The sequence below is a fragment of the Chelonus insularis genome, unplaced genomic scaffold (assembly GCF_013357705.1).
Source record: "Chelonus insularis isolate UGA/USDA-ARS -01 unplaced genomic scaffold, ASM1335770v1 contig_70_pilon, whole genome shotgun sequence".
Classification (NCBI taxonomy): Eukaryota; Metazoa; Arthropoda; class Insecta; order Hymenoptera; family Braconidae; genus Chelonus; species Chelonus insularis.
Window position 1 is genome coordinate 1,079,966 of NW_023276716.1, and position 26,417 is coordinate 1,106,382.

A 26,417-nucleotide genomic window follows, 5' to 3' on the forward strand; every position below is an offset into this window, starting at 1 on the left:
ATAAGCAAGAACTGATAATAAAAAACAGGACAAAAAAAAATGTCGATAAAATCGCAAATCGTATTTTTTATTCAGCAAAATACATCTTTCATTTCTCACGTGACGATCCCTGCTGCCGTTATCATAAATATCGATCAATCGACAAAAAAAATTATCACAGTCCATTCCATATACATATTTTATACTTGGAGATTCGCTTGATATCGAAAGCCATGCGAGGTGTAACACAGCATCAGTTGGATAAGTGCCGCGTAACCGCGCGGCGATTTGTCCGGATCAGCGTCAAGCTAAGCAGATTATCCAAAGCTCCCCTCTGAACCAAGTAGCATCAGTGACAACGTAGGAGAATACAATATTCGACACGGGAGTTCAGACTTGAATCCATCGGGAGCTATATCTATAAATGAGTAAGTGTATAAAATAGACTAAAATGATCAAATCTATTATTTGTTATATAAAAGATTTCTCACCATTCACTGTCTCATTCTACCAAAATCATCGAATCTCGATCACTTATGTATGCATGTGAATGTATCCCTTCCACGAAATGTCGTCGTTCATAATTTTTGACACTTGAGAAAAAGAAATATTATATTATATGTATGCAGTGTTATTCAGAGGATGAATAAGATCAAGATGAATCTAGACTTTTGACATGGATGAATAAGAAGCTTCTGATTGAAAGCAATCGATACAGATAAACTAACAATTTTTTAACTGAATATTTAAATATATGCTGATGCAAGAGATGGGTCTTTTAAAGTCGAGAAAAAAATCCTTTAGGGCCTTCATTAGCTTAAGAAACTTCAGCTCATAAAATTCTACTCTAAGATGATGCACTCGAGCATTTCTCCACGCTTGTGTATGAAAATTCCACGTCTCTTATACAAGCATTAATCATACATTTGAAGACTCCTAACGCGAATTAGCGTCAAAGACGAGCCGCTCCGTCGCGCTTCCGGTCGTTTCGTTCTTTTGCCGCTAGCAGTTTCTTCTTTTTTTTTCAACTGAATATAACACCATGAGCATTATTATCGTTATTGCTCGTGCATTACGATCAGGTACAACCCGGCTATTAATGTTGGCAGACGCACGATGAGATGAAACTCCAACAACCACTTCAAAGAGACGTGACATAAACAGACACTGAACTAGTATCTTTTATATATTCTATTGATGTGGATATATGGACAGCAGTATACATCTTCATATCGTCATATCCTGTCACTTGGATGGCGTCTAAAAAAATTCTCTATTGGTTAAAAGAACGTCTAGATGATGATTGATGCGTTCACCAGTATCAAAATGTATGTGTGTTATAAAATACAACATCTGTCTGTCTGTCTGTATATATTTGCATTTATAACTCAGCAGTTATTAAACCGATTTTGAGTCAATCCATTATTTTGTCTTCTAGTATTTCTTTTTCATCTATTTAATGCCATTTTCAACTTTTAAAGTCAACGAAGACTGGTTTTAATAGCTTTTATCATTTTGGAGTAGGTTTCCAGCTACTGATAAATTGATCCTACTGACTTTAAATTCACTTTGGAACATGAAAAAAAATATTCAGACATTGAATAATTCTTTTTTTGTATCTAAGAATGGTTTTATTTCAGAAGTAGAGCTTTTATGGTGTTCTAATGGAATATGGTGGCTCTAAATCATTTTGGAGTAATGGAAAAAATTGTTTGATCCGAAATTATTAATACTTCTTTTGAAGAATATTAAAAAAGGAACATTTTATTGTGACGCTGTAAATTTTAGTGTTTTATTTTAAAACATTAAAAGTGTTTTAATATGACGTCACCCATATGATTAACATTGTCTCGATTTTAAAACGTTTTTAAGTGTTTTACATTAAAAATTATTTATAAATTAATCATTGTTTTTTTAATTTTATTCTTATTCCAAAAAATTTATTTTGACAGTAAAAGTTAGTTTATCAAGTTTTTTGATTGTAACAAGTAAATAATAATCGAGAAAGGTAATTGAATGAATGGAAATTAATTTAACAAGATCTGTATTGAAATTACAAGTTCTTTTTAGTTTTAATTGCATCGAGAAAAAAAAAAACTTGTTAATCTTTTCACTTCCAAAAGTTATCGTGTAGCCTTTTCTGACTTCAACATACTTATTTTCGGTTCAAACTTTATCATTACAGCCTCTAAAAAAAAAATATTTAATTATTATCAGTAAAAATTTATAATGAATATTCATTTATACACATTTATCAAATATTTTCACGTACAGAAACATACAGTCGGTAATCATCGAATTATAATAAACATAATTATGTAAACCCGTTCATTAAAAAAGACCGAAAAAAATGAAAGGTTTTGGTGTCTGGTGTATACCAATTGGCAACGATAATACTCAACCATATTAATTTCGATCACATTCCATTTTTTGATCGCTCGACGAGCGTGTTTTCGAACTCGTGTAGGAATGCATTGCAGCTAAATATGCACATGTGGTACAACATAGATTGCATATCAATAATTATCACTTACGAACGATCCCTTACGAGTCCATACACTCTATTACCATCTTTGATAAATACATCAATTAGTACTCATTTCTCTTGGCATGCTAAAACACGTAAAGAGAGAAAATAATGGACTTACAGTATATAATGAAAGGTACATAAGATCTAGTGAAGATGAAAAAAGTCATGGAGTCAGAGCATCTTGACTATTTCAACCTCCTGAGAATATGCAGCGTAATAACGAGAATAATAAAACTGAGGTCTTGAGGAAGTGAAACAGGAGGGTGTATTCCATGCACATAAGGCGAAAATAAGTGAACAAAGACGTTGGAAAAATGAGAAAAGGGCGAGAATAATGATGGCGACATAATCGCGAACTGTGAGACTTGAGTGTCTGTAGATATTCCAGAGGTGGGAGTTGGAGATACACCAATAAAGTGTGTATATACTCCAATACATGTAGCAAAAAGTCTCATGTGCATTTTCTCGGTTTTCGAGGCTGAGCCTTTCCCCACCCTTATTATCCATAAAACCTCAATCATCCACCCACTTGTGTTGTCCTTCTCTCACTGTTATTCTTTTGTTCGTGGTGTTTCCCACCCACCGCCTACCTACTCCCCCCACTCTAGAGTGGCGTTTAAAGTCCGACAGTAAAACAATAAATTGCTACTCACCGAGTGAAGCTTGGGCCAGGGGAAAAGCGGTCCCTGTCAGCAATTGCTCCCTACCGCCACATCTCCGCATTCTCTCCTTCACCATCCCTTCGTAAGAAAAAATGGCAGCTGGCCGCGCGGGTTCGGATGGCGCATACGAGACTATAATACAGTATATCGCACTGCTGGGCTCCCTGTATCGTAGCTCACTAGCTTCTGATGCGGGGCTAAGGAGAAAGGTAGAGAAAGCATAGCCATAAGTGCAAGTGGGATGGCAAAGAGACGAGGGTCGCCACCCGTGAACGTTCGCACGTACACGCTTAGCCTTGCAATGGGGTGGAGGTTTTAGTGGTGGTAAGCGACGACGGTGTAATGGTGTTGGAGAGAACGTGAAGGCGGTATAGCGGCAACAGCAGCTCAAGCAGTAACGTCGGGTTCTATGCAAGATCCTTTTTGTAGGAGTGGCCAGGCGGTGCTGATCGCGAAGGCGGAGTTTATTGTTAAGTCACGCCTACATTAAGCACGGTAATACGTTCTCGTTCATGTCGTCGTAGGGTGGAAAGAGGGGAATTGAGGGGCAGAAGCAAGGGGGGCGGACGGGAACGCGAGCCATCCCGTCGCGGCGCAGGTCAGTCTGTCAGGCAACCGGTCTGTTACTCGGTCTAAACCGATCGCTGTCCGCGCGTTCTCAGCTCGGTCCATCCCATTCGTGCTGACGATTTTTCAAAACATCGTTTTCATTTGAACAAGGTGTACATGTTCTTTTGCCGTCACTTTATCTCTGTGAGTCGGCTAGTATACCCGTGACTTAGTTCCCTCATGGCACTGCTGCTTTAACATATCCAAGTGATACTCTATTTGTTTATCATCAATTATGTATATGTTGTATATATATCAAATAGTATTATAGTGTTTTAACATATCATCAATCAATCAGTTGAGTTGACGAATTATGAAAAGCATTGAATTCTCGTTTGGAGTATGCTCTAGACTGTGTGCTTGATTTTAAAATATCCTTTGGCCAACTTATAAAGATATCTGACCAAGGATATAAATAAATTCAGTGATCATTTAAGATATCCGGATAATTATTCTGTGAGAGTGATAAGGCATAAGGGAACACGAGTGGTTGGATTACGGACGCGAGTATAGGTGATGTTGCTGGAGTCGCGAAGTCTCGCTGCAAGGAAGAGAAACGGACTGACCCTGACTACCTACGGCGGGGGTGGTGCCGGTAGTGAAGAAGACGAAGAGGACTCACGTTCTCTTCTCGGTGGCGCCGACGGCGAAAAGATGCCGCGATGCGGCGAGCCGGAGGCGACCACTGCCGTAGCAACTGGAATACCTGGATGTACCCAGGATGATGGAGATGATAGTTCAAGTCCATCACCCAACAGTAGTCTTCTCAACAATAATAACAACAACAATAACAATAATTGCAACTCCAATCGCCAATGCGCCACTGATTTTAGCATAGCTGCCATCATGGCACGAGATTCTCGTCAACAACAGCAACAGGCTCAGCAACAACAAGCACATCACAAACAACCACCTATTGGAAGTGGAAAGATTCATTCACATGGTACGTGGCTTTTACTTGGCATAATTTAGAATATTTCAGAATCATACAAACGTGATACGTTATTTTATGCAGATTCTAATCAACATGTTCATGTTGATGCTCAATGTGTTGTTAGAGTTATTAAAATAGTCTTTTAGATCAATATATTATCACTTGTTCTAGTAAGTGTAGTTGCAAAAATATCCATTAGAAACAGCGTGATCCATATCTGAGTGAAAAAAACGATCAATACTACAGGTACAACATTATTTATTTGTGTTTAAAAACAAAGTGTGATCATTCATAAGCGTTGCATAATTAAATGAAAGATAAATACTTTCAAAATTTACTTGCACCAAATGATCCGAAATAACCATTCGTCATAAGTCTATTTCCGAACTGCAAATAGCTTCTTCATTGTCCACTTGCCTCCAAGACATATATTTTTCACATGACGTGAAATGACAACGTTAATGGAGTGTCTTTGAAGCTAGCATGCGTGCCAACCAGGGCTTTCTGCCAAAACCATATTATTTACTGATAACCAAACGTCGGTATAACAATGTATTGATTACAAAGGATGCGTGTATAATTTGGATGCTACATTACCAGAAAGTTGCTGACATGGTACTGCATAATAGGTGATTATTATCTCTATATTGCAGGCAAAAATATACCTCGACATGTGCCTAAATTGATGTTGAAAACCACATTTGTGTCAAAGTTTGTTTTTCAATTCGTGACCTTCAATGTATTGATTCATGCAATGCTGTTGGATAAACATGAACATTGTTCGAAATTTGTCACAGTTTTTACCTTTGCAAGGGTCATTTTTAGGTAATCAGTCAGATCTAAGTGAATAGTGAGAAATATTTTTTTGTATTTCTTTACTGGATTACCGGAGTAATCCAATTTGAAACACTTCAGAATATTTTGAAAATCATGCAATATTTCAAGTTCAAAGAAAACAAGTTCATCAATAAGTTTTCATTCATTTTAAAATTCACAACTCTATTTCATCAAGAGATGATCTTTTTAATTCTACATAATCCTGCTTTCACTTGTTTTTAATTTTAAAAGTATCTTTAATCATTATTTTAAAATTAATGACAATTACCAAAGCCTGTATGATAGCACAAAAATCTAGTTTATTGATTTCTAAATGTTTATCTAAACTTGTTTTGATTTTAAAAAATAATAGTCGACTAGAAATTAAACTAAATATCTTTATTTCTCATCAAAACGTGGGACCACACTAGAACATTGATTTATTGAGTTTAAAATAACTCCTGAACTTTCAGACATCACTCTAACTAGTCTAGGTCTTCTTGACACTTTTCTGAATGTGATGAATACAGTAAAAAAAAATAAATATCCTTAATTGAAAACTGTTAGACTCTATTAAAGTTGATTATTGAAGACAAACTCATCTAAAGATCCATAAACGATTATTTCTAGTGACATGAGGAAATACATTCCTACTAACCATCTGGTGGCAAGCACATGAATCAGAATCCAGTGAAAAAGACAGAAATGATAGTCATATATAACTCAGTTGAGAGATCTAGTATATCTAATATATAATTAGGAGTGTTAAATTAGGAGTCTAGTATCGTATTCCTTCAACATGTCATCTAGGCTTCATCATTACGTTTCAGTTGATGATTTGATTAATGCAATCATCAAGACGGAAACTGGTAATAGATAAGATTGACTTATGTGATAGCAACGCATGCATACATCTACAATATGAAACAAAATAACGATGAAAGAATAAAATAATTAATTAAATACAGGAACAAAAGGAAAAACTTGTTCAACATTTTTACAATGATGGATAATGTATACATTCATGGCTTGGATAGGTTGTATATAGCAATTCTCAGTGCTTGCACCCGCCTCTTGCTGCTTCAGATGGATTTTATGGCAAGGGCAAATTACAGAAAACTCGGTCGTAACACTGTCTTGCCACGTGGATCGCGAATAGCTATTATCTTGGTTTCGTTCTTGTCTATAATTTAGAATGGATAACCTTCCTTTTCGCGGACCTCGATCTTCCATGCTGAATGTAACACGCGAACTGGCTCTTGATGTTGTAAGTGAACTATAAGCTAACGGCTTACCCGTTGCTCCTTTGTCTGCTTTAGATGCAAGAGATGCATAAAATACATCAATAAAAAACTCGCTTTTACATCAATTTCTAATTTTATTCAATAAATACTCCAAATTAATTTGAACATTTCATCTTGATTTGAAGAAGAAAATTAAATAGAGTCAAATTATTGGTAATAAATTGGATATCATCAGATTATATACCTGTTATGATGGTTCAACAAACTTTATTAGAATTCGATAAATGACAATCATGGCACCTGAACAGATAAATGAATTCTCTATTACGTCATGTAATTTTAATAGACGACTTTACACATTTCAAACAATTGTCTGCTTGAAGCAGTTGTTGGTTTGGAAGTTCTTATCATCAGACATTGTTGTGTGAATTAAAAAGAAATAATTTTATTTAAAATGTTTCTCTACAACTTTGTAAAATTGTTTATGATAGTTTTGGCAAACGGGTTGTTGGCACGAGTTCTTTTTGGCAGGTTGGAACTCAGTGAAGCAGACAGTAGTCTAGTGGTCCAGAATTATTTCAAAGCACTGTCCATGTACTAATATGAATGTTCATCACTTGGTGATTTTATGACTTATGTCCACTGTCGGACAATCATTCAGAAAATTCTCATAATTTGCTGTGAGTTTCTTTCAAGTCTTCTGATCATAGAGAAGCTTTTCCACATGTGATCCGTATGTCAACCCGTTGAATTATTTTAAAGCCATGGATGCTACTCATCGTCCTACTCTCGGCACTCCTTCAGTTGCATCTTCACGACATTCTTGCCTTCTGAATCTTGTCGTAAATTACATCCTACGCCTTTTCACAACGTACTCCACTCTCCTCGCCTCCGTTTACGTCGCGTCGTCGTCCTTTTCGTCAGTCGTTTAACACCACCGTTGACGTTGTCGAATAAAAATACGTTGAATATATAACAGACCACACACAGAAAGAAAATGAAGAAGTAAAATATAAGGAAAGACATCTCTCGCCAATTAAGAGATACTTCGGGGTGGCGGTTTTAGAGCCTTGTTTTTGTCACTATATAGTAGCCTGATTATTTCATTTATTTTTTCCCTCAAATCTCTCTCATTACATTCTAATATGAGTACCAGATGCTACTACTGTACAATTGGTCACGCGTTCAAAAGTACCGCCATTTCTGGTACCGTGAAGGTGGCACGTGCATGCATAAGTAGCATATGGAGTTGCGACCGTACCAGAAAATGAAATTTTCAGAGTAACACAAGAATCTCTTATACCAAGTAGTAGACCGACTGGTCGATCTGACTGTAATGTCACCTATGATTTACATAAAGTCTTCATACTTAACGGAATGGTTTCATTTAGTTCTGCCTTTTTAAATGAAATCCATTTATCAGATAAATTGATTTTCTTAGAGTCATGAATAATTTTTCATTCTTTTCATTAATCAATCATTAAAATAACGTATCCTAGAATCTAATAAGCATATAATTCCAGTTTTAACCCAATTTTAATATAAATCATATTGTTTATAAATTTATTATAAGCATTAACTTTTATGATGGCAGAAAAATAAGATTAAATATAATGAAAATAATGAAATAAGAAAACTTATTGGATTAATTAATTATTTATTTTAAGATTTTTATAATTTACAGACATGTAGAGTTGATGAATATTTTAGTATAAAAGAAAATCTGATTTTAATAAGAAATTCAGAGAGGGTACTAAAACAAATACAAGTGCATTACTTGATTCATCGTAGGAAAATATTAAATGCTAACTTCCATTGAAGTAAATGAGACATAACGTAGGGTGAGCAAATACTTATGAGCAGTAATATACATTATTACAGTATACTCTAGATATTCCAACTCTGTTCAAAGAATGAAGACAGATATTTACATATATTACACACCATCTAATAATTCCATTAATAAATAAAAAAAAACTTTAAAACAATTTATCTATTTTCTTTCATTTTTATGTGGCAAAAAAATTTATATCGGGCATAAAAATAATTTTATGTTCATTCTTCAACTATTATATAAATACACATGTTTATTGATTTCACATTTGTAATTGCTCATTAAACTCAAGTTTAATTATTCTTTTCTATTTAAAATTTCTATTTGATATTTTATTTTTTATTGACAATAATCATTTCCAAGTATTTTATTGTATTTGAGTGAGCAAAATATTTTTTGTTGTGAAATAGTCTGTATGTTTACTGCCAACTTCAAAGCAACTACACTATTTTTAATTTATTTCCTTTTTTAGCTAATAACTTAACAATTCTCGTCTAATATAGACTATTTACCTTCACTGTAAGCGGCATAGGAAGTGAGCTATTAAACACAGACGAGCTAAAGACACAACTAGTACTTACATAAAATTTTAACTTCCTTCAAATCCATAGAAGGTTCAATAGTTCAACTTAAATCATAAAATATATAATTTTACGACGTGAGGAAAGAAAAATGGCGAATAAATTGATCCTTAATTCAGAGCTTATTATTATATACATACAGCTAATCTAATATTCTGTATGCAATTTGATGTCAAGTAATCCAAAGCAGGGACATAAAGCGACTCGTTAAAAAATGGATCGAAAAATCTCGTGCAGATTAGCTTATATCCGTGCTGTACTAGTGTGGTCGGTGGAGTCATGTTGCTTTTCGCATAAACGCAGGCAAGTTAGCGATAATAAAACCACGCATAATGGCCGGTTAGCTGCAGTGCGCCATCGTCTCCTGTTAAGTCTCTGCGGGTCAGAAGCATTGCTATTAATTTGCCGCCAAAGCGTTGAAAAGAGAACGGATAATCTCAAACACCTTCAAGCAATCACTTGTTTTTCATATTGATATTTATTAGTTTTAACTTAAAAGTCTCTTAGTGAAATCGATTTGTAATTATTTATCTATTCGTTTATGTGTTATATATGACAACTTTTTCAGTCATGCATTACTATTTATTTTTTTATTGATAAGTCCAAGTTGTTTTGTAACGTTTGTAAAAGTTAATGACCATTATAAAGTACAAAGAGAAAATTTCATAATATTTTTTTGTTTTATAAAAGCGAAATTTACCATGCAATGTGGCAAGTGAGAGAAATTGTTGTGCAAAACCATTTTCTCAAGTATGATAGGGTTTAAAAGCATGAAATCTGTGTTGTGGACATGGATAATAAGTGCAAAAAAGGTATTTTGTGAAGAAAAACAACTTCAATTGGTTTATTATTTTCTTTGTTTCATTTATAATTACTTGAACAAAGTTAAAAAAGCCTTTCATTCGATGGAGGATTTGAGATAATCATTTAAAAAGTCATTTTACTGATGACTAAGCGATCAAGATTCTAAAGTCTTGAGAGTTATGATTGTACTCACGTGTATAGTTTCTACACCAAGTTGTGCTTAATGACTTTCTTAAGTCAAAACTTCATAAAACTTCATGAAGCTGTAAAATGTATTATAAAATATATAATTAGACAACACTTCGCTATACCAAACAACTTGGGATCAATTTTAAAATATTATAGACTATGTAACGAATATCAACATTTTTTTTTAATACTCCAAAAAAATGAGATAAAATATCTAAATTATATTTTAAATCAACTTAACTTTTTTACTGGTTCAATGGTGAAAATAAAATGAAATGTTAAGATAACTTTTGAGATTGAAATATTACTTTGAATTAAAATAGCTTTTATAAAACAATTATAGCCAAGTTTTTAAAAATAGAGCTAGTTGAAAATCATCTTTGAGATCAAAATGAAGTTCTAATTCAGAAGCAAGATTATAAGCAATTATTCTTAAAATATATCATAATCAATTTTCAATACCTGTAAAATTATTTCACAATAATTGGGTCTTCACTAAAATACCAAATCTTGAATAAATTAAACCTCCATCTAAAAACAATCTGCTAATCAATTCAATCAAGTGTTTATGTCTGTCAATTTACCAAACTTCGACCATAAAACTTCATTTTAAATCAGCAATTATTGTTTAAAAAATATCGAACGTTTTCTTTCATCAATTAATGAAACTATCATAATGCAAAGTGTGATGAATTATACATTAATAGAGACATCAATATGCTCCTGCATGTCTATTATGGCGATAAATTTAATTACCGATGAATTCAATTGATTTTATCTAACGTACCTGAGAGTCAGCAAATACAACTTTAATGTTAAATTTTCGTCAACAACATAACACTGCATAATTCAATATTGAGCTATTATCAAATAATTATTTAATAAGCAGCTGTGTGCATGACACAGCTGTATCAGGTGAATTAATCAACGTGGATACCCTTTTGGAACATCAACGGTAAATTTTTCCAAGTAAATTATACAAGAGCTTTATGTCAATGGAAGTCAGGAAAAGTTGAAAATAAATTTTCTAATTACACTCGTTTACGCTCTACGACTCTATGCTAATAGGACTAAAACAAGTGTCGTAAAGCAAGCTTTAATGTAAATGAATAATTAAGGCTTTTTTCTTCAACACCCAGCGTAGGTGTTATTACATCTTTTACGAACGAGTTGAAGTATCTTTTCAATCTCTCTTTCTATCTTATCCGTATATTCTTCTTGTCTGCTCACTCGCTGAGCAATTAGTCCTGGCGCGCCTAATTGCGTTTGAAGCGCTGTAAAGGTGGTAGTAAAAAAAAATTATAACCATCGAAGGAGCGAAGAATTCGTCGAGAGACTTTATATCCTGCCGTCAAACAGTAGCCTTCAATTCGATTCGCATTTACTCATGTACATTTAAAAAATAACTTTTTTTTAATATAATTATGGAGATTTTTTATTTTATTCCATTAGGAGGATTATTTTCTAAAGTAATTAATAACTTTCATTCACAAATGGTAATTAGGGACCAACTGTTATTGAAATATGGCTCGCGAGCTATCAATGGAAATGACGATTGACCATTTGTATTTCAACAATTGACCCTGATAATAATGATCTGAATTTTGGCTTGAATGTTTTATAAATTATTATTCATGAAATGTTATTTTATGTATATGTGAACATTGAGTTATTTTTTTTGCTAATTTTTTTATTCATTCATTAACTAAAAGTCATTTTGAAATTCATTTGACATTGAATATGATAAAATAATATTTATTTTAAAAATGTAAGCTTCAGTTAGATGGAAATGATAATTTTTAATATTAATAAAAAATGATTATCAACAATTTTATTTATTTCAATTAATGTCGAATCGAAATACCGGAAAAAAATATTCGAGTTAAAAAAAATGATTGTAATACTTTTAATTAAAAACATTATTTGTGGCTCATTATAATAAAAAAAAAACAATGGATTAATATATTAAAAAGTTTCATAACATGAGATTCATTGTAGGCTCTTAGTACTTCAATATTTCAGCTTTATATCCAATGTTTATAATCAAAAGTGTCCAAATGAAACTCAATTTATCCGGCGCGTGACATCCACGTTAGATTTGTGGTTTAACTATTTCTGCTTAAGCAATAAGCTGAAATAAAAAAAGAAGCAGCGGGAGAAAGGGGTGAAGTGAGAAATGAGAAAAAAAGGGAATAAAATAAAATAATATAAATAAAAAAGTCTTTTTAGCTTAGCTTGACGACATGTGGGTGGAGGATGCGAGACCACACTCTCTACTTCACTTTTTTCAATCTCTCGCCGACAAGTTTTTTTCGTCGGGTTCATTATCGTGACTGAAAGTCTCGCATGGCCGCATCGAAAATATTGCTCATAAAATTTGTTTCAAAAAAAAGGAAATACGAAAAAATATGACTAGTGTATTTGTAGTTGAACAAGTGATATATTTCTTTAAATGTCTGAATTGTCATGATAATGATGAACACTTTTTTATTTTATGTTTTAGAAAGGGAAGCTGGTGTTTCAGGAGTTGGTCGAATTTCCGTACCACCACCAGATTCTATAGACATTGATGATGATGTAGAGACTGATGATGCTGGAAGTACTAGTGGAAAAGCACCTTCTCCATCAACAAATCCTCTCCTTCAGGAACATTCTAATTGTGAGGAACTAAGACATGTTGTTTGCCATTTAGAAACGAAAGAACTTTGGGATAAGTTCAATGAACTAGGCACTGAAATGATCATCACTAAAACAGGAAGGTAATTATCTAAATTGATTACAAATAATTACTTATAGCTAGATGAATTGGATGAAGACAGTTTCAACTTCGAAAAACCAAGCAAAAAAATGATGAAGAACACAAGTACAGAAAGCACTTTTTTAAGCTACAAATAATTTTTAAATATTTTTTTTGTTATATTTAAGAAAGTCTAAAGTAATAATTAACGATGCTAAAGTGATTAAGCTTGTTATTGGACGAAAAATGTTGGTAATGAATCCAACCATCATTCTTAAACGTTCCAAAAAATCTGATCGTGTGTGGGCTTATTACCTCATTTGTAAAATTTCTCATTCTTCAATTACTTCCAATTTTTTCAGACAATTTAGGCTTCACATAAATTCTTCAATACCAAAAATTTCCGTTGTAGTTTCCTGGCATTAAAAAAATAATATAATTTTCAAAGTAATCAAAGCTGTGCTATCAATCCAATTAAGTTTAATAGCAATAACACTTTTGGTAATTTTAAGTTTAATTCATTAATCTAAGCAATCGATTGAGTCATCGTCGTTTTCAACCCTTCTCCCAAGAGAGTCAATTGTTCCCCTGGTTTTCTCTAAACACAAAGTGTGATACTACATCAATGTCTTTACTCAGCGCGTCAATGTCAGCAAGCGGCAACTCTTTCTCATTAACAGCCATGAATCCCCTTCCATCGGAAAGCCAGTTCAGAGCCACAGGGGTCGAGATAAAGAGTGAGAGAAACTGCTGTACACAACTCGCTGCGAATTCAATCAGAACTCATAGGTCGTAACATCATCAAAACAACAGGAAAAAAATATTATAACACTGAAATGAATTCTGATGGTTTCCTGATGCGGTGAAGAAGTGAATGAAAAAAGTCCATTTATTTAATTTAATGTACACAATAAAAATAAAGCACCCATAGAAAAGCTGTTAAGAAGACTTGTGAGAAGTGCAGTAAGCGACGCGGCTGACGCACACCTAATTGTCCGCCACGTTGCGCACCCTCGCTTTTCCCTAAAGACTTCAGTGAGCGAAGAACTGTTACTTCACCCGGTTGAGTACTTACTCAGGCATCAGTAATTAGATCTGCAGCATCTTACTTCCCTCAACCGTCAACTTACCTTTCCATCTTTATTTTCCCTGTCGTCCCCTTTTATACAATAAGTTTGCTTCTGCATCGAGTTTACTTCCCATCAGCCAATCTCGCGGCTTTCTAAACTCCGTCGGGGCGGATCTAGGGTTATTCCGAGGGGCGGATGCAACTCTATTGTGATGACGGCATGTGAATTCCAACAAGGGAAATGTTTTGGATAATACTTTTACGACTAGATTGTCCTAACAATGCCAAGATAATTAATTAAAAATCTGTTTTATCATTTTCTAAGCTCAACTAGTTAGAGTTTGAACTATTCAATTTTTGATCCAATAAAATGTGTAATAAAATAAAGTAGTGTTGTTTTTTGATATTCATTTTATTTGCATAATAATCCATATTAAAATGTTTTATTTGATTTAATTTATTAAGATTATTTGATAATTAAATATATTGCTCTCTTATGTTCAAAGATATATTTTTGGTTGTAAATTATTTTTAATTAAAATTAATGAACAATTTATTAATTCAAAAGTAAACATTCATTTATTATTCAAATTACTTTTTGCTCCTTCAAACTCCTTTCATTAATTTTTCTTAAAAAGAAGTGTCTGACTCAATTAAATTTACTCCAAAGCATTTTTAGCAAACAGAAGCACTGATTCAACCATTTTAATCTTTAAACTTAATTAAATTTACAAGACATTTTCCATGGAAAAAATTCTCAGAGCAAAATAAATTGCTCTGTATTAGATTAGTCTAACTGGAATAAGATAGCATTTAGAGAGGTTTGAATTCACAAGCTGACAATTTTCTCCACTTCATCTACATTTTATTTGTCGCACTCGTTGCGTTCAATTCATTAACAAAAGACGGCTTGATAAATAAAAGCATTACTCACGCAGTGGCGCTGGCGGAATGAATGCATACCGAGTCGACAAGGACCGAAGAGAAGACGTAGATAAGATCGGCGGGTGTCCCCGCGTTTTAGTGGTTGAGCAGCAGGGAGGCAGACACGGTATTAATGTTCCTCTTGAAGGCAAAACATTCACGTTAAGACATAGCACCAGGAGTAAGTGGTGTGAGCTGGAGTAAACGTGGTCGTGTTACAGCCATCGTGTATTGGTTATCCAATCTTTCTGACACTGTAGGTGTGGCTGTCACTTGATGGGCCACGACTGACCTCTGTTAAATCGCTAGTTTCATGCCACTTGACATACAGTGAATAAGAAGTCTAACTATTGTTGTGGTGGTAGTGGTAACAATGAACAATAGATTCTATCTTTAACTTTGCACATCTTAGATCCACTCACTGTTACTGAACTTTCCAAGTCTTTTTCAACTTATTTATTCATGTTTCTGTTACAGGAGGATGTTTCCAACCTGTCGAGTATCTTTCAATGGACTTAAGCCTGATGGTCGGTATGCTGTTTTGATGGACATAGTACCAGTAGACAAGAAAAGGTATCGATATGCTTACCACAGGAGCTCATGGCTGGTGGCAGGAAAGGCTGATCCTCCAGCTCCAGCAAGACTTTATGTTCATCCGGATTCTCCTTTCACTGGAGAACAGCTTAGAAAACAAATTGTTTCATTTGAGAAAGTCAAACTGACCAACAATGAGATGGATAGACATGGGCATGTAAGTTTCAAAACTATTCTCTACCTTCTGTACCAGTTTACCACACCTGCTAACTATTTAGCACAAGGAATCCAATTTACTGGAAGCTTTAAACTCAAACAATTTGAAATAGAATCTATAAAAAAATGGTCAACGTTTTAGTTTTTATATAACAATAAAATGAAGGAAAAATTGAGATAATTTTATAATTGAATCTCTTGATTTTAACTTTTAAAGCTTTAGCTAAAATAAGCTTTTATTAATTTAACTTTTATAAAACATTTCAGATTTTTAACTCAATAAATTTACAGTTAAATTTGATAATTCAATTCAATCAGAATGAATTCTTTATCCTTTGCAAAGTAACTAGAATTTAAAGCATTGATCATAAAATTAAACCAAACACTTATAACTTTGATAATTATTAATTCCATCTGCTTTTATTAAGCATAACGTTCACGTTTATTTTCACTCAAATTAAAGTATTTATAGGAAAATTATCAGACGACAATTATTTATACTCACAAAATGATTTTACATCTTGTGTATATTAATGAATCTAAAGTCAGTCGATTAATATTGAGACTATTTTAAACCCTCATGCTTGTGCAATAATTTATCAAAAATCATATCTGTCGGAGGTTAAAATCTAATAAAGCTTGGAAGAATAAATAAATGATTTTACAAAGAGAAAAGTTTGGGAATGCAAATATTACTGTTTGGTTATTTGAAAATTCGAAAATATTCCTTGGGGAGTGAGAACAAATGATGTTTGATTTGGCCCAAGCAGACGTTTTTGCTTGGAGGTAATGTAAGGAAGTAAGAAGGGTGGGTTATTTGTCGACCGTTTTTCTCTCAGATGTAAATTCTTTGACATTTGGAAATTTTACAGCTGGTACTGAACTCGATGCACAAGTACCAACCACGGATCCACCTGGTGAAGCGGCCGGACTCGGGTGCCAAGGACCCGATAGAGGATCTTGAGCGCGAGCCACACAAGACCTTCATATTCCCGGAGGCCATTTTCACCGCCGTCACCGCCTATCAGAATCAGCTCGTAAGTTTTATTTACTCCCCTTCATTCGTCTGCCCCCCTCTTGTCTCTTTCACTCAAGAGCTACCGTTATCCTTTTTTAGTCTCTGTGAACCTTCAAGCTTGTATTCAAGTTGGATATAAGCTTTTATTTTTCCTTGGCAGAATGCGTCCTTCCTTCAACCTTTTGCTTCTATCTCTCATTCTTTTTCTCAACAACCTCCGCGGGATGGAACGGGGAATTAATTCGCTTCGGTCACTCCAGGCAAGGCGCGAGCAGACGTTGACGAAAGAGTTATATGCTCCTGCTTGAATTTTTATTAAACACATTTTTCTGATCCTCCTCTTCATCTTCCGTCTACTCAAGACATTTAAATTGATTTTTTGCGATAATCTCAAAATGCAAGCGATTAATTCTTCATGGGTATTATTGCTTAAAGACTTTGACTAAAGACTTGGCTAAAATAATATCTACTTCCACTTCAATTTCTGCTTTGTAAAAATAAATAATACTGCCCCGTTGGCTGTTGATCTTTGTTAGCTACCAACTATTTGAATATCAATTAAGATGAGAAAAGTCATTTATCAGATGATTTTCAAAATTAGAAAAATCAATCTTGATGATTGATGCAATCTAAAAGGAAAAACAGTGAATGTTATGGCTCATTTTTCTCCATAAATTTAAAAATATTTTTAGACTTAGTCTATAGTAGATGATCAAAAATATGTAAGAACAATCTATTTCTTCCTTCAGTTTTAAAAACCCTTCCGTCTTAGTCTCCACAAGTTAGACAGCAGGACTCCATATTACCATATTTCACGATAGTCGTTTAGAATGGTAACAACTTGGGTGGTCTGTGCACATCAGGCCTAATGTTGCATTCTCAACATCTCAGAGAGACTAGGCACCATGAATACTTGCTGAAGAAATGCTTAAAATGTAACTACACATTCCTCTCCAATCCTCATTCACCAAAAATTCAAGCAACGCAATAAACTTGAAATAAATTCGGTCAATAATTAGACTTGGCTTGGTGTCTCCATGGATCAGGAAAGTTTTCTTGGGCATTTCTCTCAACGCAAGGAAAAAAGGTGGAAATATAGAAACGATGTTGCGAACGGGTGGTCTACTTCCTCTCTTTCTCGACGTCTTCCTGACGTTTATACGACGACAACAGTCCTAGCTGTTGATGATGATGATGAGGTGCGAAGAGATGCGCCAGCAATTACCCAGAGTTTCTTGGTCTCTTTCATTCTCACTTTCTTCGTCACTTTTCACGTTCGTTTCTCTCAACTGTCATTATCGTCTTATACACTCTGCACTCGTGTACACCATCACAACACCACTGTACCAGTTTTTTTATTATAATTTTTTTCCATTTTAAAAATGCCTCAAGTCATGCGTTTTCAATTTTAAAATAGAAACTTACAAAAGAACAAGTATGTATTAAGTTACATTAGCCCACTAACAATAATGCGATCACTTCTCAAAACAGATTGATGGAATAATCCTTAAGAATTTTGACACGATAGCCGGCAGCAATTCGCACGTCGGCATTTCTTATGTCTGTTCGCTTGCCGAAACGACCAAGTGGCCGGTCGTTTAACAGCATTTTTTGCTGCTACTTCCCGTGAGCGGGTCGAAAAGAGCAGGGAGACAAGAGAAGCAGAAAAAATAAGAATAAAAAATATATTGAAAAAAATAAAAAAATAAACCTAGACATAGTGTATCGTTGCAGTGAGTTTTTGCTTCCTTCCTCTTAGACGACGCACTCCAGTCCCTCATAACGACCTCGCGACCAACTCGATCCGTCTTTCTCGCTTGCGCCAGTCATAATTCATAAGTTAACTGCTCTCTCTTCCCTTTATGTACCATTTTATTCGTCTCTTTCTCATCCGTTCTCCTTATCGTTACCCGATGTCGCGTCTTGTCATTTCTTCAACCGTTAGTCTATTATTCTCATGCAAAAATCTCGCAATTCGGTTTGCACGCATCTATTCTTCATGAGGAAGAACAGTTGAAGGAGAATTGCTGGATGCTTGTCACTATAAACGATGCTATAAAGTCTTATGGAAAAGTTTATCAAGAAAAAAAAGTGGAGATTTCATTTATTCCTTATGTAAAAATGTTTTACATGAGTGTATACATCAGTTACATTATTTACATACATGATAAAATTTATTCAGAAAATATTACTATTTAAAAATTTGAAAATTATTTTTTAGTCTATGAAAATTGCATTTTTATTTTTCGATCTCTTTTTTATATAATTTTTAAGAAATGTTTTATCTTGGATTATTTAATATTCTTTTGTGTCAAATTTTGGAGTATTGTTCGAAAATATCTTCTTAAAACTATGATAAACATGAGAAAAATTTGTTGACTCACTAATTTAACTCACAAATTGACAGATTATACTTTATGTTCACTGTCAAGCAGATGAACTTCAATTTTTTTTAAATACATAAAAGTAAAAATAGTTTATAATTCTAATTTTAAGCTTATTAATGAATTACAGCTCTATAAAAAAGTATTTAATGAATTAAATTTAATAATCATACTTCTTTTTACAATTTAAGTCATAAAAATTCTACAATAAATGAACTTCAACATTACTACTTATTTTCTAATTTTTAAAAATAATCTTTTAAGATTAATAAAATTAAAAATGCGATGCTATTGGAGAAAAAATAATTAAAATCACTCTTAATAAAGGATAACAAGTGAAAAATATGTGGTTTTAATTAAATAATTCAATGACTATTACCAAGTATTACAATTATGTTAATTAATTCAGAACCATGAAAATTAATTAAATTTTCTTGACGTATATATGTATGTACTACAAATTAAAGCTCAAGAGTATTATAAAGCTGAAAGTTACACCCTTTTTGTGCTTGGCATTTTACTCCACCAGCTCACGCTCGTTAATCTCAAATCACCATCGAAAATAGAGTCTCTCTGCTCTCCAAAATAAGCTTACACGCTTCAGGTGGCGAATGTCCGCAGTTGATGGATAAATAGACAGGCCTTGGGTAAACATATTGTTCGCCTTGGATGACAAAAAGGCACTACAGGTCATTTCAAAGATACCATGATTTGCTTTACTAAAAAGTATCAATTTTGATATTTGGCTTTAAAACTTGGCTCTTCGCCAGTTCGTTTAATTGCCTGTTAAAAGTAGAAAATGGTTTTTTCGATTTAACCATCAATTACTGATGTTAATGTGTTGTACAGATGTGTTGTGTTCGAGTGAGTCAATTTTTTTTTCAAGTAATTTATCGATTTTGGTTCATATTTTTCACATAAAAAATAATAGGGTGGTACAACTACATTTTTTCTCATTAATATAAATTTGAAGAATTATTTATAAATAATATCTAAAGTTTAATATAAGTTTATTGTTAAATATTTTGATTAAACAAACCTCTTACCTGAAATATTGATGAGAAAATTCAGTTATTGTAGAATTAATATAAATTTTCTTCTTATATGCATCATAAATAATGAATGATGATTTATTAAAGGTCATTATAGACTAAAAAAATCAAACTATTCATTAACATAAAATAAAGATTTCAATTAATAAGGTAGCACGAGTCAAATCTTCAGAGAAATTATAACTGATGGCTGAAATCATAATTTCACTGATACATTTTGAAGATGAATGCTTAGGCTTTGTCTATGTCATATTTAAGAATACATTATAGACCTCTAAATTAAATATTAATGATTGAAAATTATAATCCTGACAGTCACATATGATCAGAAAATTTCTACTTTATTTATTACATCAATAATTCAGAAAGCATAACAGAATAATTATTCAAACAACTTTTCAAAATTGAAATATTATTACTATACATTCTATTTACTTATAATTCCACTTTCCAAAATACATTTAAACCATTTTTTTATCAGTTATAAATTACATTTTATTAATTATCTTTCATTAATTCACAATCTATTGACTTATACTACTTGAATAGCTGATGTCTATCAATGAATATTGTAACATTTTAATCCATGCATTTGTCTAATAATTAATCCAAACTAATCATAAACTAATAACTTCATTTCCAAGCTTTGATTTAATATAAGAATGCTATCATAATGATATTCATTGAAAAATGTTGGAATTCATTGAATAAAAATCAGAGTTGAATGTCCAATAAATAATATTCTGTCTTCTACTTTTTAACAAATGTCAAATACAAGTGCGATTGACCTCTGAAAGCATGTAAAACTGCATACCTCAGATTCTCCATAAGCAGGTCGATTTTTTTTAAGTGTAGGCGAGAAAGTAATATAGTACGTGATGCGTGTTAGCGCACGTGAAACAGGGACTTGAAGGAGGAGCCGATGGTTTTAGTGGCTGCAGGCGTCGGCGGTCGAACGAAAGAAAACATAAATAATCGCGTTCAAATGAGACAGGAGGCACTTGGAACCACACAAGAAGACTTCCCAATCATAACCGAGCTATATTATGCTGTTGATACTTTAGCTCTCTCATTTACTCAGTTGTATTTCAGTTGTTTCCCTCATTCATAAACTCTACTAATTCTCCAGCTAATCATGTGTCACTCATTTCCTTCTTCTTTGTGTTTTCTAAATAAATATCAAATTAAAATCATATGTGACTAGAATGCATCATCATTGGCAGTGACCCACAACATGAGAACCGCCTTCGAATTTGCTTTCATCATCTTGGCCACCGTGCTTGCAACTTAAACTACTTGGTAGCCACTGCAAGTTGACTCCCTCAATGAGCGTGTCTCTATTAAATCTATTATTAGAAACCTCAAGTACTGTAATTCACTCACACCAGTACTTCAATAAGCCAAATCCCTTTTCATTATATCACATAACTTTATCTTTAATAGCCAACAATTCTAGTTGCATTGGGTATTTTATGCAGAAATAAAAAATAATTTTTAATGAAAGGGTTATTATTGAGGAATGAAGTTAACATACATTTTTTTAATAGAGTCGACTTTTCTTCATCTAACTGTCGGTATTTTTATTAAGTATTAGGAAGAACTAACATGATAGGAGATGCAACATCATAAAAAGGTATTGAAAATTAACAGTCATCTTTGATCAATTTGTTAAAAGACAATTTATAAAAATAATTATAAGTTATCTTTATAATTTTCAGCTGGTTTTTATTAATTCATTTAAAATCATAGATAAATGCTAACTTTTTCAGTGAAAAAGGTTGTAGCTAGCAATGATCTATAATTATTCAGATAATTCAAGGATTAATGACTGTTTAAATATGAATTTGTATCATTTTTCTTGACCAATAGAAAAATAATTGATAAAATTATCATTACAAATTGCAATATTTAGTTTACCTTCAAGTTAATAGATGATAGATGACTTGGTTTTTGATGACTAAATACATTTTTAATATCTCATATTACCTTGATTTTTTCAACACAATTCCCTAGTAATTTCTATAAATTACTCTTGATATTTTCAACTCTTTAATGTAATGATCTAATTGCTATTGATTGTTTTTCATACATTAATAACAAAAATGCATTTATCAATAATAACCTAATTGTCTCTCAAATACTGAAACATGAACAAATTAAATTTTCATCAATGTTAATTTTGTCTGTCATATCCCCTTCAGACACCCACTTAGTCAAAAATGAATGATTCCCATCCAGTTCTATTCTCCTCATCTCCTAACCATTTTTCTCAAAGTAAATTGCAACAAGGAAATGAGTCGAGTTCTCAGTTGCCTCCAACGTCAACGGAGCCGTAAACTGTGCCATCCGCAAAGCACATCTTTCTTCTCTTTGACGTCGTACACACTCAAAAGGGTGCGTAAATTCGTTGCATTCGTTATTTTTCATTCCTGTACAATCGCTTATATTTCGCAATCATCAAAGACATGATACTTTGCTCGACTGTGGCAGTAGACTGTTGGAGGTCCAGTATCTTATTTTCTTCATCACGTTTGTTCTCGACGTTGATCGTAAAATTTCAAAGTCCACGTCGTGTACGTCTTCGTCGAGGTGGCATGTGAATCGTTCTCCCATCACTGGTGGAAGATAGACTTGAGGGAAGTGGGCCAGATGTTTGGCTAATGATGTCAGCGGAATCGTAACCCAGACCAAGCCGGGCGGTTTAGCTTTCAGAGCTTTGAAGGAAAGAGTCTTATTACCCATCAGACAGTTAGGGTGGTGGCGTTGCACGTGCTAGTATATTCTAGCGTTGCAAGCCGCGAAACCAGAGGGTAATTGGACCACCCACTACTACACACACTCTGCTTCCTCATCATCTCTTCCTTCCGATTGTAGAGATGTTTGTAACGATAAAACGGAAAATAGGTTTTACTAGTGTATGCCACGTACAGTAGCTCAATTTACTAGAAAAACAAACTCATGACATGATGTAGGGGTGGAAAGAAAAACTCTTCAGCCTGTATTTTAGCTAGTAGAAATGCCTTAAACTATATTGGTGGTCTTATTGTTGCAGTAGGAGGGTTTAACACACTCTTAAAGTATCTGTCAAAGAGATACATGCCACCGTATTTTGCCGGCGGGTCTAAAGAGAAAAGACCTTGACACATTACTGATGATTACATCGGGCGAATGATTAATGAACTCTAATGTAATCTTGATTTTATTTTTATTTGTTCTTCGGGGAGGCAAGTCACTTTTTCTTCATGACAATTCAATCCCAAAAAATACGATTGTTTTATACGAATTAACACGTGTCTCACCCACGCATTATGTCTACTATTCGACTTGATTCAAGGCCACCTGTATACATCCGCTATGCGTGTTGGGTGGGCCCCAGGGAAACGCGAGTCCTCAGACTTAGGGTAAGATTGCGTACACATTCACAACTGAGAAAGCCACCTCAGTGCATGTAGCTGCTTGAGTTTGGGTATGTTAGTAACTCCGCGGATTTAAAGAGGATATTGGGCATCGTATAACTCGACACCGTGCGTCACCAACACAACATATGAGCTGGTGTATAACGAGAGAAGCAGTGAATCACGTGGAGAACTGGTAAGCCTTTAACAAGGTCTTGGCTTCTAAAGATCCAGTGTAATTCAATCCAGATCGATAACGAAAAAATTATTGAAGATTGATAATGTTAATTAACTTGTATATTATCCGGTTTTACATGTTTTCTTGCTCCCCTAACTACGCCAACCATATATATATATATATATATATATATATATATAAATGTTTATAGTTGAATTAGTTTATATTTTAATCTTGATTTAGAGTACGATTATTCAAGACTGCAGGGATTTGTCGCACTTGACAATAATTGAAACGATCGTCGGCCAATCTCAATTTCCCCTCTTCATATATATCATACCAGATATCTCTTCTTTCTCATTCCTACCCTTTTTTGTTTTGTCACCCTCGCCTTCTAATTTTACGAGCCGTTGACTTCCGATCGATTCTGGAGATGAGTAGAAAATAACAGAGACAAAGACAGCAACAAAACTAAAATGCGAATAGGTACAGTAAACTTTGTATGAGGCGTCGAGACGTCGTTTTCAGTGATACGGATCGTTGATGTTGTCGCGACGACGCTCGACACAATCCCGGCACAAATTGCCATTCGACGTGCTACCCAACGATAACAAGGACCCTGTAAGGACACAAGATAGACTGCACACCATTCTACACTCCCTGGAACTCATGATAGAAATTCTACGCGCAATAAAACATGGACGCTTGTTTTATTTGTAGGTCTTTGTATCAGGTCCAATTTCATTATTCTTTTTTACACCCCTTCGTTTTAGTTCCAGTTCTATCTTGATTGTTATTACTACATAAGCACCAACTACCTAATGTCAATCAATCAATCTTCTTATCTTCTGATTCCAGATAACTAAATTGAAGATAGACAGTAATCCGTTCGCCAAAGGATTCCGGGATTCTTCGCGGCTTACAGACTTTGAGAGGTAAGTCCTGGTTTCTTTATAAAAAATTTTGAATGTTCATAGAATTTTTAAAAGTCAAGGTATACAACTTTTTGTTAAATATAAAAAATTTCATGTTCATTGTATCAAAGGAAACTAATTTGATTGGAAAAATATTAAACATTTTTAAAGATAAATAAATTAATTATCAGATTTATTTGAATTATATTTCTTAATTTCTATTAATTACTTTTTAATCCAACATAATTTCAATCTAATCATTCCAGTAAATCATATTGGTCATAAAAATATGCCAGAGGCAACTTGTACGCTAATAACTCCAAACTTTCTATCAATAATCAATTAAAAACTAAGAACAAAAAACATAATCAAACAGTTTTCCTTTCAGGGAAACCATGGAATCAATGTTGGCAGAACAGCAATCAATGCGATTTCCTCATCGGTTTCCATTCGAAATGGAACAACTTCAAAGTGGAGCCAGCAATCTTAGTTTAGAAGAGAAAGCGTTATGGGCTGCACGATCTCAGATACTTCTAAGGGCTGCAGCAGCTGCAGCTGTTGGACCTTATGCTCAGCTAGTGAGTCCTGCTCTGGTCTATCCAAGTGCCTCAACAGTAGCAGGGTCGAGTCATCAACAGCAACAACAACACCAACAACAGCAGCATCAACAGCAACAACAACAACTAGGTCATTTATGGTGGGCATCATCGTTAGGTCCAACGCTCTTTGCTGCTGCACACCATCATCAACAACAACAACTTGCTGCATCTGGCTCACAACAAAGTCCGCCTACAGGACCAGCTGCACCTCGACCAATATATCCTTCAGCTCTGGCATTAACTCATCATCGATTCTCACCATATCCCAGTATGACTGGTAGAAAGCCATCAGTTCCTTCAGCTTCATCACCATCAGCATCAAGACGAGCTACACCTTCGCCTACTGATAGTCTTTATCGTGAAGCACAAGATCTATCACCTTCGTAGTCGTTGATTGTTCACAAGTACCCAGTGTTTTCATAGAGTTACAAATGAACTATCTGAATTTCTCAATGATTATGAGTGTAATATGAATTCGATAAGTATTTTTTGTATGCATTCCTTATAAGAGGAATCAAAGAGACGGAAAAAATTATGTGCAAATATTAAAAAAAACAAAAACACTCTCGTCTCTCTGTGTAACATAAGCTGTATATTTCGTAATATTAATATTATTGGTGATTATTATTGCATACTGTTATCGTTATTTATGTTTTTCTTTTTTTAAAAAGATTATTGTCTAGAACGAGAAATAACCGAGAGCTATTGGTGTACACACTTAAAATATTTATCAAAATTAAAGACAATTTTAAGATATAATCTTAATTAAAATTTCAAAACCCATAGCTGTCGGTGATGTCTCGAAAATTTTATCGCTAAAATAGTGCTAGCGTAAAACGTTATTAATTAATTATTATATTGTTAATAAATTGCTTGTGTTTCGGAAAAAGCATTATCTATTGTAATGATAAACCGCACTGCAAGCTAATGTCCCATGTAAATAAACCCTAAAAATAAAAAAGAAAAACTCTTGTACTGAGAATTGGTTTTCAAATTATTGTTGATATTTTTGTATCCATTGTAAATACCTTTGTATTCTTACATCGATTCTCGATAAAATGCTAAAAGTACTACACTGCAGCAGGTAAATTCATTAATTATTAGCTGATGTAGCATGGAGTTTTGTACATGAATATTAAAAACCCTCAAGCGCTGAGTGATTCATTCCTTTCTTCAGGGTGGTTGTAATAGGAGGGCAAATGTTAGCGGAGCAAT

General features: G+C 33.7%; 1 protein-coding gene across 2 annotated transcripts; it reads left to right on the forward strand.

Moving 5' to 3' along the window:
- Window positions 1-3,789: 3,789 nt before the first annotated feature.
- LOC118070912 (T-box transcription factor TBX20-like) lies at window positions 3,790-26,184 on the forward strand. Of its 2 annotated transcripts, none has more exons than XM_035089784.1 (6): window positions 3,790-4,723; window positions 12,686-12,941; window positions 15,390-15,663; window positions 16,535-16,699; window positions 24,548-24,624; window positions 24,980-26,184. In XM_035089784.1, exons 1-6 carry the CDS (start codon window positions 4,297-4,299, stop codon window positions 25,587-25,589), a joined length of 1,809 nt encoding a protein of 602 aa, XP_034945675.1. In that variant the 5' UTR covers window positions 3,790-4,296; the 3' UTR covers window positions 25,590-26,184. The 2 variants fall into 2 exon arrangements, with proteins under 2 accessions (XP_034945675.1, XP_034945676.1); XM_035089785.1 differs by having other exon boundaries at window positions 24,992-26,184.
- Window positions 26,185-26,417: the final 233 nt, after the last annotated feature.

What these genes read in the sequence shown, in the direction of transcription:
- LOC118070912 (XM_035089784.1), top strand. Translation starts at nt 4,297, where the DNA reads ATGTTGCTGGAGTCGCGAAGTCTCGCTGCAAGGAAGAGAAACGGACTG. An exon ending in TGGAAAGATTCATTCACATG is followed by an intron (nt 4,724 to 12,685) that starts GTACGTGGCTTT and finishes TTTATGTTTTAG; the next exon opens with AAAGGGAAGCTGGTGTTTCA. An exon ending in AGATGGATAGACATGGGCAT is followed by an intron (nt 15,664 to 16,534) that starts GTAAGTTTCAAA and finishes GAAATTTTACAG; the next exon opens with CTGGTACTGAACTCGATGCA.